General features: G+C 45.2%; 1 protein-coding gene across 5 annotated transcripts in view; it reads left to right on the plus strand.

The window, feature by feature from the left end:
• The window catches only part of LOC109891121 (AMP deaminase 2-like), a 56,763-nt gene extending 40,254 nt beyond the window's left edge, over window positions 1-16,509 (plus strand). For 3 of the 5 annotated variants that reach the window (XM_031825186.1, XM_031825183.1, XM_031825184.1), the window contains exons 2-18: window positions 2,671-2,810; window positions 2,976-3,106; window positions 3,753-3,821; window positions 4,923-5,040; window positions 6,979-7,165; window positions 8,029-8,170; window positions 8,307-8,396; window positions 8,501-8,630; window positions 8,861-9,055; window positions 9,158-9,289; window positions 9,448-9,611; window positions 9,805-9,931; window positions 10,458-10,621; window positions 10,754-10,874; window positions 11,145-11,318; window positions 11,982-12,092; window positions 12,265-16,509. In XM_031825186.1, coding sequence (XP_031681046.1) covers window positions 2,671-2,810; window positions 2,976-3,106; window positions 3,753-3,821; window positions 4,923-5,040; window positions 6,979-7,165; window positions 8,029-8,170; window positions 8,307-8,396; window positions 8,501-8,630; window positions 8,861-9,055; window positions 9,158-9,289; window positions 9,448-9,611; window positions 9,805-9,931; window positions 10,458-10,621; window positions 10,754-10,874; window positions 11,145-11,318; window positions 11,982-12,092; window positions 12,265-12,483 — 2,414 coding nt within the window. In that variant the 3' untranslated portion in view covers window positions 12,484-16,509. The remainder of the gene's footprint in view (window positions 1-2,670; window positions 2,811-2,975; window positions 3,107-3,752; window positions 3,822-4,922; window positions 5,041-6,978; window positions 7,166-8,028; window positions 8,171-8,306; window positions 8,397-8,500; window positions 8,631-8,860; window positions 9,056-9,157; window positions 9,290-9,447; window positions 9,612-9,804; window positions 9,932-10,457; window positions 10,622-10,753; window positions 10,875-11,144; window positions 11,319-11,981; window positions 12,093-12,264) is intronic. The other 2 variants (XM_031825187.1, XM_031825185.1) reach the window with 2 other exon arrangements.
• Window positions 16,510-16,589: the final 80 nt, after the last annotated feature.

Genomic DNA, 16,589 nt, shown 5'->3' on the forward strand with positions numbered 1-16,589 from the left:
GTAGGCCTAATGCTCAGAGATCTGTCCCTGCACATGATCGGGGTATTTGTATTTACTGTCATATCACTGTCTTTCTGTACTTTGAACTATATATTAGTTTACATGAAGCACAGTAGTCTATTTGTCCTCTTTCCATGATCACTAATAGCTCCTTCTCCACTTCAAAACTAGCCCCTCTGTCCTTATCTAAAACAACCACTAGGCTTTAAGCTGCTGTATTGGGTTGCATGTTTTGATTCATGTTTTAAATCAGGGTCACACAATGCAAATCCTAATCCTCTGGGCCACTGTGTCTGCAGTGTGCAGTTGTTTTGTTACGCCATTACTTTGTAGTAGCCCATCACCCAGTCATATAGCCTGCCTAGTGTTGTTAGTATGAGTTAGTTATTGGCAGTGTTTACTGCAGGATATGTCTGTGGTGTTGTTGCCCCCTTCCCTGATGTCACTGAGCTAAATGGGTCTGGGGGGTGCTGGATTAAGAGGCATATGTGGTGGAGGGAGGGGAGGATTATGTGGAGGCTACGCAGGGGAGAATGGAGTATGTGTCCTTGTCTCTGTGTCCTGCTCTGTGCTTTGATTGCCAATGCTGATATCACTGAAGAAATACTGAATAATGTCCCATAAACGGGAAATATAATACTATATCTCATATAGGGGTGTTAATGTGTGCTGGGGAGGCCTAGCGCCATCAACTACTGTAGTCGTGTCTAAACCTGCCGACATATACATGCTGCTTTAACCCAGTGGTCTAGCAACACAGTTGGATGCTTCCAGGTGCTCTAGATGTTAGTGGGTTGCTTTAGCAATCTGAATGACAGTGGAATAAGGAATACAAATATTCCAAAACATGGATCCTGTTTGCAATAAGGCACTAAAGTAATACTACAAAAAATGTGGCAAAGAAATTAACTTGTTGTCCTGAGTACAAAGTGTTATGTTTGGGGAAAACGCAACACATCACTGAGTACCACTCTTCATATTTTCAAGCATGGTGGTGGCTGCATCATGTTATGGGTATAATTGTCATCGGCAACGACTGGGGAGTTATTTAGGGTAAAAAGAAACGTAATAGAGCTCAACACAGGCAAAATCCTAGTGAAAAACTTGGTTCAGTCTGCTTTCCAGCAGACACTGGGAGATGAATACACAAGGCCAAATATACACTGCAGTTGCTTACCAAGACGACACTAAGTGCCCTAGTTACAGTTTTGACTTAACTCAACTTGCAAATCTACAGCAAGACTTGAAAATGGCTGTCTCTAGCAATGATCAACAACCAAACAGAGCTTGAAGAATAAAAAAAATAAAAAAAATTATGTGCAAATATTGTAGTCCAGGTGTGCTAAGTTCTTAGGGACTTACCCAGAAAGACTCACAACTGTAATCGATACCAAAGTTGATTCGAACATGTATTGACTTATCTAGTATTTGATTTTTGTATTTGATTTTTTATGTTTGAATTTTTCTTCCACTTTGATAGTACAGAGTATTTTGTGTATATTGTTGACAAAAAATGACAATTCATTTTAATCCCACTTTGTAACACAACAAAATGTGAAAAATGTCAAGGGGTGTGAATACTTTTTAAAGGCATTGTAGCTGAATGAATGGACAGTCATTGTAATGGAGCCCAGAGTCTGTCTGTCTGTATGTGTTTTGATGAGTCCCAGTTGCTCTGGCATCTTTCATTGGGTGATTTGGCCCTGGTCAATTTTCCAGACAGCCATTAGGCCTATCAGAGCATGCTGTTGGACACACACACACTAATCTACAGGGCTCGTCTGTCATAAAATAGAACCTTCTGCATCTCAGGGGTCCCATCCAGTCCAAAGGCCTTATGGGTATGCTACGGTAGCATTCTCTGTGCAGGAAAACACACCACACAGTTTAGCAAACTTCCACGTAGCTCTTGAGCTCATCCCTCATCTGTTGGTTATTAAGCCTCCATCGCTCTCTCTCGCTCTCTGTGTGTGTATTTTCTATGGGACAGACACAATGGGGTCTTTGTCCTGTGCCTGCCTGCCTGTGTAGTGTGTGTACTTTCTCACCCTGCTTTGTCCGTCTCAGGGGAAGGTGCTGTCATTGTTCTCCCCCCGACCTCGCCTCGCCTCTCTCTGACCAGCAGGCCAGGTCTCCATGGCAACGGGTGGCTGGCATCTGACTAAATGTATCTCTGTTAATGAGCACTCCACCTGAATGGCTCCCAGTGTGGGCTGTATACCACAGAGACTGCTGCCACACACACACATCACTCCGACGACTCCTGCTGCTGCTGCCTGACACACACTGCAGTGAGAAGGTACCCAGCTCAGAGTCAGCAGTGCTGTGGAGAGACTAACACACCACTGACGCTGTCGTACAGTAGGGAGGCTCCTCTGTGCTGGTTACGAAGCCACAACACCGCTGCTGAGAGCAGTTGAGGGTCGGAGGGGAGTCTACTAGTGTAGGCCCATTTTGTAGGTGGTGATGCAAGAGTTCTGGCTGTGAAAATATGTGTTTTAATGTTTGCTCTGAATATAGCAAATCCATGCAACTCACTGTCTCTCCCTCCCAGTTTTATAGCTTTTTTATTTTCTTTGTCTTTTTTGTCATGTTTGTTATTTGTTGTTTAACGCTCTCTCTGTCTCTTTCTCTCCCTCCCTTTGTCTCTCCATCACCCTCCCTCTCTAGATCTGCGTGGTGTAGCAGAGCAGGCCAAGACCCTGAAGCCTCAGCGCTCCCTCCCTGGGACGCCCGTCACTAACCCACTCAAACACTTCCCCATCGACCTACGTACATCCATGGACGGAAAGTACAAGGAGATTGCAGAGGTGAGATCACAGGGACACAGTGTTATCACTACCCTAGTGTTTGTGTGCGACTGCGTGTGTTTTTAGATGTTTGTGTGTGTTATGTGTGTGTAAATGCTCATACCTTTAGCTCTTCCTCTGCGTGTAATGTGTGTTCTAATGTTAATTTGATGGTGTATCTCTCAGGAGCTGTTCACTCGCAGCCTGACGGAGAGTGAGATGCGCACCGCTCCTTATGAGTTCCCTGAGGACAGCCCCATCGAGCAGCTGGAGGAGAGACGCCAACGCCTGGAGAGGCAGATCAGCCAGGACATCAAGTGAGAGATGCAGCAGACACGCGCACACACATACACACCAACACAGCTCCCACATACACACCCAAACAACCCACCTCTACCCACAGGAACTCATACACGCTCAACAGCTTCCATCATGTTGGTTGCAAGCTACCAGCGAACTAACATAAGCAAACAGCTAATTGAATCAGTCCGTAGCATTCACATCCTAGTGTTCCAGTCTGTTCCACCCACAGGAAAGGGAGGGGGAGGGAGGGAGTTCTGTCTGTGTTGCTGGGGTGGTGATGGCCGGTTTCACTAAGCCAATCTCACGGGGTGGATCTGACACACTAAGGAATCCTTGCTCCACTCAATGCAGCAGGGTCATGTGACCAATCAAGGTATACGTACCACTGCTAACTGATCATATTTCTCTGTTTGTCTCATCCCACCTGATCACTCTTCACACTCTGGTCCCGTTTGTGTGTTATGTGCGTTTCTATGGCTCTTTTGTGTGTTTTGTTTGTGTACCTGTATTTGCATCCTCTTTCTGTGTTTCTGTGTTTCTGTGTGCTTGTGTTTCTGTGTGCTTGTGTGGCTCTTTCCTTTTGCTTTGCCTCACCCGTACCCATGGTGCCCCCCTGCCTTCTGACCTCGCCTCGCCGCGCTCCGCACTACGCCCCGCCAGGCTTGAGCCAGAGATCCTGCTCCGCGCCAAGCAGGAGTTCATGAAAATCGACAGTGATGCCGACCTGGAGTGAGTGAGCTGTCCTTTCAGTCTCTCTCTCTCTGTCTTTTGCCTTTTCCTAACAATCTTGCTACTGCGCAAAGTCATGTTTTTACCTACATCTGCACACCGTATGTACAATCCTTGGCACTCAGTTGCAGAAGAGTTTGATTTTAAATGTATAATATTGTCATATATTGAGAATGTTCCAGTCCAACTCCATTCCAACTCCATTAACTAAATACCATATGAGTTCCCTGTTCCCTGGTGATGTGAGGTGTATATATTACCACAGGTGATTTTTATTTATTTATTTGAATTAAACCTTTATTTAACTAAGCAAGGTGATGAGTTGTTGATGTTTAGTCTTCAGGGGGGCCTCTGAAGTGCCAGGCTGTTAATGCATTTACATTTGAGTCATTTAGCAGACGTTCTTATCCAGAGAGTCTTACAGTGGTGTATTCATCTTAAGAAGGCTAGGTGAGACAACCACGTACCACAGTCGTACACTTTTCCTCAACACAGAGGTTATTATCAAAGTCGGTGCTAGTAGGAACAGAAGAGTGCCAAGTTGTTGTTGTTTTTAATTGGGGGGGGGGGGGGGGACTGAGATTTCTTATTTAATATACTCTTTGAAGAGGTAGTGTTTCAGAGGTTTTGGGAAGATGAGCAGGGACTCTGCTATCCTAGCGTTGGGGGGAAGCTCGTTCCATCTTTGGGGTACAAGGCCACCAGTGTCGGGCCCAGGTGCAACCTTTCACTGGCCTAATTGGCGCCTATCTCCAAGACGCTTATCACCATGGTTTCCACTACATCAGCAAAACGCTTTGATATTCATCTTATTAACAAACCTCTGTAGATGTGTCTTTGTATTCATCACGTAAATAGTCATTCAGTTTTAATGCAGATATGCAACAGCTGAGGCCCAATTCCCAGAGAGACAAAGACTACCTTCTGTTCTGACACATTTCCAACTTAACCTTCTTCAAAGTGTACTTTACCAATAAAGTATTGATGAATGTGTTTTCATAGCAGAACTATTTACATGAGGTTTCTCTTAACATTCCCTCCACATCATACCTCCACTCGTGCTCTCTCCTACCCTCCTCTACCTCTCTCTTCTCTCTCTAGGTTGATGAATCAGGAGGGTGGTGTGGACAGGACCGATGATGGCTGGATGAAGGAGAGAGTATTACCGATGGAGCGAGAGTACCAGCGTGTGTCAATATCAGGGGAGGAGAAGTGTGGGGTGAGAGCCACTGACTAAACAACTTGATTGAATAAATCCAATCACAGTCCATCCTAATCTGTGTTTTATCAAATCAATCAAATGTTATTTGTCACATGCGCCGAAAATAAGGTGTGTAGACCTTACAATGAAATGCTTACTTACAAACCCTTAACCAACGATGCAGATTTAAGTGTTTACTCAAATAAACTGAAGTAAAAAATATATTATAAATATATATATATATATACCATTCAAAAGTTTGAATGTCCTTTTTTTTGAAAGAAAAGCATATTTTTTGTCCAATAAATAACATCAAATTGATCAGAAATACAGTGTAGACATGGTTAATGTTGTAAATTACTATTGTAGCTGGAAACGGCAGATTTTTTATGGAATATCTACATTACATAGGCGTACAGAGGCCCATTATCAGCAACCATCACTCCTGTGTTCCAATGTCACATTGTGTTAGCTAATCCAAGTTGATCATTTTAAAAGGCTAATTGATCATTAGAAAACCCTTTTGCAATTCTGTTAGCACAGCTGAAAACTGTTGTTCTTATTAAAGAAGCAATAAAACGGGCCAATAGTCATTTACAACATTAACAAGTAACACTGTATTTCTGATCAAGTTAATGTTATTTTAATGGACAAACAATTAGCTTTTCTTTCAAAAATAATGACATTTCTAGCAGTAAAATAACAATAGCGAGGTTATATACAGGGGGTAATCAAATCCAATTTTATTGGTCACATACACATGGTTAGCAGATGTTAATGCGAGTGTAGTGAAATGCTTGTGCTTCTAGTAGTTCCGACGATGCAGTAATAACCAACGAGTAATCTAACCTAACAATTTCACAACAAATACCTTATACACACAAATGTAAAGGGATAAAGAATATGTACATAAAAATATATGAATGAGTGATGGTACAGAATGGCATAGGCAAGATGGTAGATGGTATCGAGTACAGTATATACATATGAGATGAGTAATGTAGGGTATGTAAACATTATATTAAGTAGCATTGTTTAATGTGGCTAGTGATACATGTATTACATAAAGATGGCAAGATGCAGTAGATGGTATAGAGTACAGTATATACATATGAGATGAGTAATGTAGGGTATGTAAACATTATATTAAGTAGCATTGTTTAAAGTGGCTAGTGATATATTTTTACATACATTGTTCCATTATTAAAGTGGCTGGAGTTGAGTCAATATGTTGGCAGCAGCCACTCAATGTTAGTGATGGCTGTTTAACAGTCTGATGGCCTTGAGATAGAAGCTGTTTTTCAGTCTCTCGGTCCCTGCTTTGATGCACCTGTACTGACCTCGCCTTCTGGATGATAGTGGGGTGAACAGGCAGTGGCTCGGGTGGTTGTTGTCCTTGATGACCTGTACAGAGTCAATGTGCAGGGACACCAGTTAGTCAAGGTAATATGTACATGTAGGTAGAGGTAAAGTGACTATGCATAGATAATAAACAGAGTAGCAGCAGCGTAAAAATGGGAAGTGGGGTGGGGACAATGCAAATAGTCCGGGTAGCCATTTGATTAGCTGTTCGCGAGTCTTATGGCTTGGGGGTAGAACCTGTTAAGAAGCCTGTTGGACCTAGACTTGGCGCTCCGGTACCGTTTGGTTGATCTTTCAGTGTGCCGCATGCTCACTATCGAAGTCAAACCAATTCAGTCAACAAACCTATTGAAGTAAAAGAGGAGTGGGCTAGGAATGGACATGACTTCGACTTGTAATTATTTCGACAGTTGGATATACAGGGGAGTCAGAGTAGGGAGGAGAGCCTGGTCTGGGTAGTGATCCCTGTTCTTCGGTTTGGGGACAGCAGGTGGGCTACAGTGTTACCAACTCATCCACTCTCAGGCACGTTGCAATGGCCTCTTGGCAGTGTGTGGATGTCTAATCACTGTAGACTATGTCTGCCTTGCCCAGGTGCCCTTCACAGACCTGGTGGATGCAGCTAAGTGTGTGGTGAAGGCCCTGTTCATCAGGGAGAAGTACATCGCTCTGTCCATGCAGAACTTCTGTAAGACCACTGCCCGTGAGCTGGGGGAGCTGGGAGAGAAACCCCTGGACCTACGCATCTATGAGGAGATCCCTGAGACCCCTGTTGATGCAGGCATGACACACACACACTGACACACACACACCTGACACGTTGGGTATGAAACACACACACACCTGACACGTTGGGTATGAAACACACACCTGACACGTTGGGTATGACACACACACACCTGACACGTTGGGTATGTCACACACACACCTGACACGTTGGGTATGTCACACACACACCTGACACGTTGGGTATGACACACACACACCTGACACGTTGGGTATGACACACACACACCTGACACATTGGGTATGACACACACACCTGACACATTGGGTATGACACACACACCTGACACGTTGGGTATGACACACACACCTGACACGTTGGGTATGACACACACACCTGACACGTTGGGTATGACACACACACCTGACACGTTGGGAATGACACACACACCTGACACGTTGGGAATGACACACACACCTGACACGTTGGGAATGACACACACACCTGACACGTTGGGAATGACACACACACCTGACACGTTGGGAATGACACACACACCTGACATGTTGGGAATGACACACACACCTGACACGTTGGGAATGACACACACACACCTGACACGTTGGGAATGACACACACACACCTGACACGTTGGGAATGACACACACACACCTGACACGTTGGGAATGACACACACACACCTGACACGTTGGGTATGACACGCACACTAACACACGCACCTGACACATTGGGTATGACACTAACTGAGACACACAGGCATAGCTATAGTGTTTCTGTCCCAATCTCCTTTAGCAATTGAGTTACTTTGTGCGATTGTGAATGAAAATGTTGTAATATGAATCATTGAGGTATTATAGTAGGGAAGGGAGAAACGTTGACCATACTGTCTCCCACAGATGCTCCAGTCCACCCCCCTGTCTCAGAGACTCACCCCTATGAAAACCAGGTCACCAAGAACATGCCTGCAGACACAGGGTACAGCTGTAAGATGGTGGATGGGGTCATGCATGTCTACACCAAGAAGAGCCCCATGGAGAAGTGAGTGTGTTTGTTTGAGTCTGCTTGTTTTCAGTTAGTTTCTAGTTGTGTGTGTGATGGGCTAATCTGGTTCTGTAGTCTGGGTCTGTATGTTTGTGGAAGAGAGAGTGGATAACTGATTGTCCATCATTTCCAGGAGTACAGAGTTGGACCTGCCCTACCCAGACCTGAAGGAGTACATCGCTGACATGAATGTCATGATGGCTCTCATCATCAACGGACCAGTGTGAGTGTTACTGGGTCTTCGCTTTAGAATCATATCAGTCACATCTGTTGGCTCTGCAGTAAAATAAACTGTCAGTGTGTGTGCGCGTGTTTGTGCGCGGGCAGGAAGTCGTTCTGCTACCGCCGGCTGCAGTACCTCAGCTCTAAGTTCCAGATGCACATTCTGCTGAACGAGATGAAGGAGTTGGCAGCCCAGAAGCAGGTTCCTCACCGCGACTTTTACAACATTCGCAAGGTGAAGGAACACCAGCACAACAGCATCTGCAACACTGGAGCACAGCATCTGCAACACGTCTATAATGCCTGCATAGTGTTCCATGTCAGCTAGTCCCCCCACAATGTTGGATGGAAATGTATTTAGAAGTTTACACCAGAGCTAACCAACCCAGGCTTTTTCTTTGGTCTTTCTGGCATCCATCCTAAATGCCTCACTGTCCCTGACCCTCCCCCTCCCTCTGCCCCCAGGTGGACACCCACATCCACGCTTCATCCTGTATGAACCAGAAGCACCTTCTGCGCTTTATCAAGCGGGCCATGAAGAAGTACCCTGGGGAGATAGTCCACATGGAGCACGGGCGGGGACAGACCCTCATGGAGGTGTTTGAGAACATGAACCTGACCGCCTTCGACCTGAGTGTGGACACACTGGACATGCACGCGGTGAGGACAGGGGAGGGGTGAAGAACATTGTTAAAGAGGGATGGGTAAGAATTGGGGAAGACGAGTGGAACAGTAGATGTAGTGTCACCTGTCTGTTCTCAGGACCGCAACACGTTCCATCGCTTCGACAAGTTCAACGCCAAATACAACCCCATCGGAGAATCCATCCTGAGAGAGATCTTCATCAAGACAGACAACCACATCGAGGGCAAATACTTTGGCCACATGATCAAGGTCTGAAACCAGCCCATGTTACCTTAAAACAGCCAAAGAAGCAGTTGTGTTTATGTGTTAGTTCACCCCACATAGTAATGTATATTCATATTAAGTTTTAAATTGGTACGATTGAATAGAATGATATTAATGTATTGATATTGTTGATGTTCCATCAGGAGGTGATGGCTGACCTAGAGGAGAGTAAGTACCAGAACGTGGAGCTGCGTCTGTCCATCTACGGCCGCTCCCGGGACGAGTGGGACAAGCTGGCCCAGTGGGCCGTCAAACACCAAGTCTACTCTGACAACGTGCGCTGGCTCATCCAAGTGCCCCGCCTCTTGTAAGTAGTGTCTGTACCTAATACAGCATCAACAAAGCAGTTACCCACATCCACCTTTAGTCAGCTTGCCTGGATGTAAACATATCCTATTTGTGTCAAGTATTATGAATGAAGGTCATGAATCTGTAAATGAGGACTATGCGTGAATGTGGGTCTTCCATATTATGTGACGTTAACCCTCCTCTGACTGCAGTGATGTGTACCGAACCAAGAAGCAGCTGGCTAACTTCCAGGAGATGATGGAGAACATCTTTATGCCTCTGTTTGAGGTCACCATCAACCCCCGCAGCCACCCTGAGCTGCACCTCTTCCTGCAGCACGTGAGGCACTAGCCCAGCACTAGGCACTAGCCCAGCACTAGGCACTAGCCCAGCACTAGGCACTAGCCCAGCACTAGCCCAGCACTAGGCACTAGCCCAGCACTAGGCACTAGCCCAGCACTAGGCACTAGCCCAGCACTAGGCACTAGCCCAACACTAGCCCAGCACTAGGCACTAGCCCAACACTAGCCCAGCACTAGGCACTAGCCCAGCACTAGGTACTAGCCCAACACTAGCCCAGCACTAGGCACTAGCCCAGCACTAGCCCAGCACTAGCCCAACACTAGCCCAGCACTAGGCACTAGCCCAACACTAGCCCAACACTAGCCCAGCACTAGGCACTAGCCCAACACTAGCCCAGCACTAGGCACTAGCCCAACACTAGCCCAGCACTAGGCACTTGCCCAGCAGTCCACACACACCCCAACATATCCTCAAACAGACACTTCAGATGCCATTTTCAGGGCCCTACCTCCTTCATACACTTCAGGTACTGTTTTAAAGGAACTTATCGGTGTGTTGTTAGGTGGTGGGCTTTGACAGCGTGGATGACGAGTCCAAGCCGGAGCACCACATCTTCAACATGGACAGCCCCCTGCCAGCCGACTGGACAGAGGAGGACAACCCTCCCTACTCCTACTACCTCTACTACACCTACGCCAACATGACCGTGCTCAACCATCTGCGCAGGTAGCAGGCTGCTTAACGAACCTCCACACACAGACCGCTAGATCAATGTTTTAACAACCGAAAGGATGTATGTCACATCCAAACCTTTTAAGGATTGTTTATGAATAGGCTTTGTTTGTTTGTATCGTGCAGGAGGCGTGGTTTCCACACGTTGGTGCTGCGCCCTCATTGCGGGGAGGCGGGGCCTGTCCACCACCTGGTGTCTGGTTTCATTCTGTCAGAGAACATCTCCCATGGGCTGCTGCTCAGGAAGGTCAGTCAGCACACATGCCGTCTCCCATAGCGACAACACACTACTATGGCAACAACACTACTGACAAATAGAGTTCAGTTCATAGGTGACCTCTGAAGGATTTGATTGGGTTTGATTGATTTATTGAATTAAGTTTTGGCTTTTGGAGTTTGTTCATCCGGTTTCTTAAGTTTTAATTTAAAAGAATTCAGGAGAACAATCAAACAGTTCCCTTGAATAACTGCAGTTCAACAAGATAGACAATTGTCTTTTTCCTCCTCTTGTCCCCAGGCCCCAGTGCTGCAGTACCTCTACTACCTGGCTCAGATTGGCATCGCCATGTCCCCCCTGAGCAACAACAGCCTGTTCCTCAGCTACCACCGCAACCCCCTGCCTGAGTATCTGGCCAGAGGCCTCATGGTCTCTCTGTCCACTGACGACCCCCTACAGTTCCACTTCACCAAGGTCAGTGCACAGTGGTGCTCTGTCAAGACACACACACACACACGCACACACAGACATAGACACACACAGAGACACAGACACACACACACACGGAGACACACACACATGGAGACACACACACACGGAGACACACACACACGGAGACACACACACACGGAGACACAGACACACACGGAGACACAGACACACACGGAGACACAGACACACACGGAGACACAGACACACACGGAGACACAGACACACACGGAGACACAGACACACACGGAGACACAGACACACACGGAGACACAGACACACACGGAGACACGGAGACACACACACGCACACACGCACACACAGACATAGACACACACAGAGACACAGACACACACACACGGAGACACACACACACACACGCACACACACACACGGAGACACACACACACACACGCACACACAGACATAGACACACACAGAGACACAGACACACACACACGGAGACACAGACACACACACACGGAGACACAGACACACACGGAGACACAGACACACACACAGAGACACACACACAGGCAAAACCACCCATGCTACAACTATGTAACTATGGGAGTCAGTACAGTCAATAAGTATAATTCACTTAATGCTTATTTTGTCTTTTGTGTGTGCGTTTGTGTTTGACCTCAGGAGCCCCTGATGGAGGAGTACAGCATCGCCACACAGGTGTGGAAGCTGAGCTCCTGTGACATGTGTGAGCTGGCCAGGAACAGTGTCCTCATGAGCGGCTTCTCCCACAAGGTATCCATCCGCTTCCTCTTATCTCATCTCTCTTTTTGCCCTCTTTGGTCTCTGAGCTTCCCTTTTAATTTGTCTCTTATAATGGATTAATAATGGATTTAATTAAATTAAGTTGTGCATAGCAACCATTTTGTGCCAAGTGCTCAGCTCTGACATTCTCTCTTGTCTCCAGGCAAAGAGCTACTGGCTGGGGCCCAAATACAGCAAGGAAGGCCCTGAGAGCAACGACATCCGTCGCACCAACGTCCCGGACATCCGCGTGGCATACCGCAGTGAGACCCTGCTGGAGGAGCTCAACCTCATCACCCATGCTGTGCACACCAAGGAGCTGGACAACATCGATGAGGAAGACACCCTCTCCATGGCCCCCGTTGGGGCAGAAGGACACTAAATCAACAACCCCACCCCGACTTCTAACCCCCCCGGCCCCTCCCTGCATGACACTGAGGGGGTGCAGTATGAGTGGACTCCAGCTTGTTGTTTAACCTCTACCTCTTACCCCCTTATCCCCCTCCCACTAGGGAATTAGACTGTGCACTCGTCTCTCAGCTCTCTTGTACTAAAGCCAAGGATACAATGCTCCCTGAGTGGCCCCATCTCTCTGTCGGTGACGGGGGTGGTCAGTATGGACTCATGTTCCAGTCCCCGCTTCTCCCTCAACCCAGGTTCCCTCTTCAACTCTCTCTGGGTAGCCCCTGTTTTTCCTCTCTACTTCTTTTGACTCCTCCCTATTTCTCTAATGCTCACTGTGAGATTTCAATCAGCACGGCCAAGGTTGGCAGGGGGAACATCCAGTGCTTGGATTATTTTCTAATACACATATGGGAGGAGAGAGACTGTAGCCTGAAGTCTTTTTTTTTTACCTCATCTGTTCTTCGATCAGTTCCTGGATCACTTTCTCTGTCACTTTGATCTCCTGACCCTTCAAACCAATACTTCTGCCCTTTGCTTTGTCATGTGACCCTGCATGAGAAAAAGGGTCCCACAGTTCAGCCTGTGATTTGTTGGCATGTTTGTACCCATCAACTATATTACACACACACACACACACACACACACACACTGCACAGTTTAGCCGTCCTGAAAACTGCTCCTCTTCCATCACACAGTCGTGCTGCCTGAAGCTCATCTAGTTGAATATCTTCACAATGAAGTAGGGAAGCAGATACAACTTAACATAAATATAATGAGGGTGTTGTCCATGGGTCGCCTAACCTACACAACATGGACACACCTAAACAATGCATAGGTGAATGTTCCACCCCACATTGTTCCAACACCCGTTGCGCACTGATAGGAACAGTCACATGTAACTTAGAGTTTCATGGAAACCGCGGTAACAAACTTCTAATGTATGGACGTACTGAGTTAAGAAAAATGGAGAAAGGACCAAATCTGTGTGGCCTAGAAGCAGAAGTCGTGCACAATTCCAGTCTGTCTGCTGCTGGGTATCTGATGGCTTTCATCCTTCTCTGTGCTTCTGGAAGGTTGTAGGGAATTATTGGCTAAATGAGTCCTCTCGGCCGGTCTCCCTGATCTAAGTCAGCTCTGAATGAAATAGCAGGCAGGATATTCAGCAGAGAAACAGCAGCAGCCATCAGGGCATGGATCTGTGTACCTGACTGGTCTAGTGCAAACATTCCATTAAAGTCATATTAAGATCAATGTTATTTTTATTTAACAAATCACATTAGTTATAGAATATGCAGACAAAAATAGTAGATTTATACTATTCCATGGTGTGTACAATATACTAAATATCTAAAAAGGATATAGATACATGTGTGTATATCTAAAGAAGAGGTACATGTGTGTGTATATCCAAAGAAAAGATATCAGTCTGGTAGTGGATGCTTAGAGGTGTGTATGATAAGAGATGTTAAACCACAGCTTTGTTTTCCAAGCACAAGTCAAGAAGAATGTCAGGGAGGCTCCCCTGTCCCCCTACAATTACCTCAACACTGTGTGTGTGTGTGTGTGTGTGTGTGTGTGTGTGTGTGTGTGTGTGTGTCGCTCCCACACACCCCTTGGAGACCAGGACAGACCCCGGGGACTGACCTCTGGGCCCACTATGTTAGTTATTGCATGCAGTGCCCTGTATGCACCAAACCAGACTTACCAGGTGAAGGCCTTACCACTGCTAGCATGTCACTCTCCGTTTTCATGACCTGCTGCAACGCCTCACTCCTCATCAACCATAACCATAACACCTGTCCTCTTCAAGCTTAAGCATTTTTGCTGTCCTAACTTCAAGGAACTGATACCAGGCTGCGTGCTGTATGTTAAAGTACTTTATCCTTTATCTACCCAGGCCTTCCAGTGAAGTGGAAGAAGCGTTTTTAGCAATGCTCTGCTTTGCCTGCATTTCCACCGTGCATCTGATGTTGTGCATGTCTGCATGGACCACTGTGTGGCCACGGGAGTGTCTGGGAAGCTGGTTAAAGTGCTCTGTAATGTGAAAAAGCAACACATGACAATCCAAGGAAGCTGAACAACTGTCATGTATGAAGTATGTGTGCAGTCAATGATTGTTGTTAGTTTGAGTTCTGCAAAACAAACTCAAATCCAGCTCATCACTATGGCAACGCTCAAACCATGGGGAGACAAAGTTGCTTGGTTGTTATCAGCATCAAATGAACTCACCCCCATCAGTCATGGTTTTCGTGGTCACCAAAACAGATGTGATCTGTACCATAGAGATCCTATTGTAATTCCTAATTATATGTTCTGTAAATTCATCCCCATCTCACCCAACAAGCCTTTTCCTCATCGGACCTCTTCTGTGATTCAAACTGTGGGAGTTCTATTTGTACAGTTCCTATTATTTGCCAAGACTGTTAATTACTGGGCCCTAGTTGTAAAATGTTCACCACGCATTGCATACCATTACCTACCAGCCCATTTTAAAAACCTAAGTGTGACAAAAGCCACACAAAATATACGAGTAAATGTTTGAGAAACCAGATAATTTAGGACAAGCTGAACATGGGGATGGATTTAATATATAAAGTGTATTTTTTTAAAGGCTATGGAAATAAAAGGTTTATATAAACAGTATATCAATATCTAGATCACAAACTTAAGTTTCGTTGCTGTAGATCATTTTAAACTGCCCTTATTTAAGCAGAAAGATGTATTTTGTCATATTATTATTATTGGCCTTGTCTTTCACTAGATTTACAATTGGACTCAATATTTCCATGTATATTCTTTTATTATTTAGTATTTTAATAGTTTTTCTGGTGTTCTTGTTGTGTTAGGACTGTTGAAGTGTTCCATGTAGCTCTCTGTCAGTAGAGTATTGAGTGATGTTGATTAAGTTAGCTAGGGTTATTTGGAGGGGCCTTCATCAATGGTAGGACCCAGAGCCATAATGGGTATCCCCTCTGACATTTAACTCAGCCAGAGCTGCCTATGTAATCTGGCTGTACATTCATACCTAAACACCAACTCAAACACTGTAATCCTTCCCACAGACATACAGCCATAGACTGGAACACTGTTTCTCTTTGATTGATCCAAAGAGGGCTTTAAAAAACAAGCAACCGTTTAGTACAACTTTTGATTTGATTCTTTGAAATCGTATTTGGCAGGGAATTAGAGGATGCATGTATGATTTGAAGGGTTTGTGTCTCATGTGGAGTAGGATGTGTGTAGTTACTTGATAAATGATCAGACATCCATGTTTAGATTCAGGTGTGGCTCACTGAGGGACCCAACAACTTCGTTGACCTTTACCTTTTCATTTCCGTCTGTCCATTTCAGATTGTCCATCAGAGTTCACAGATGTGTTCTTTCAAAACCTCACTAACTCCTGTTGTTGGTCTCCATCTGTAAAATGAGTTTAGTTTCTTTGCTTGTTTATAAACTACAATGCTAGCGAACCTGTTGGTTCTACTGGTACCATAGACCATACTTTATCATATTTCTGTTCCAATCGAAAGAGCACACAAACAAAGTTGGAAGAAATAAGTGAAATGCTGTTTGTTTTCTTGCACTGTGTTCAGTAGTGCAAAGAGTCTTGGGCAGTAGTGATATACAGTGTGTTGTCATCACAGAACACAAACCAATTAATCAGTCAATTATCACACTGCGAGTTTTGTTTTTTTGTTCATTTGATTTTCTCATTGCAAAATCACATAGTATTCTTTTCACTTCATTATGTTTAATACAAAGAGTTTGTTGACTTGTTTTGTGCCTCCATTCATTCATTGTTTTAGACATTTGAATGTTTTTCCATGAAAGGTTCTCTGCACGTGTTTTATTATTGACATGGTTGTCTTTCATTTGTTTAAGTCTATTGTAGTCACTATCATGACTTTAAATGAATGCCAATGTTTTACATTTACTCAAATGCTTCTGATATGGTACATGTGTAACGTCTGAAAAATGAAATAAAGCACGTTTATTCATCTAACGTGTTGTGTCCTACATCATTCATTCAGTTGTTGGCTGGTGTCATTCAGCTAATTTACTTAAGTCAAATAATACAAGTGA

This window comes from Oncorhynchus kisutch, linkage group LG5, assembly GCF_002021735.2.
Source record: "Oncorhynchus kisutch isolate 150728-3 linkage group LG5, Okis_V2, whole genome shotgun sequence".
NCBI classification, from domain to species: domain Eukaryota; kingdom Metazoa; phylum Chordata; class Actinopteri; order Salmoniformes; family Salmonidae; genus Oncorhynchus; species Oncorhynchus kisutch.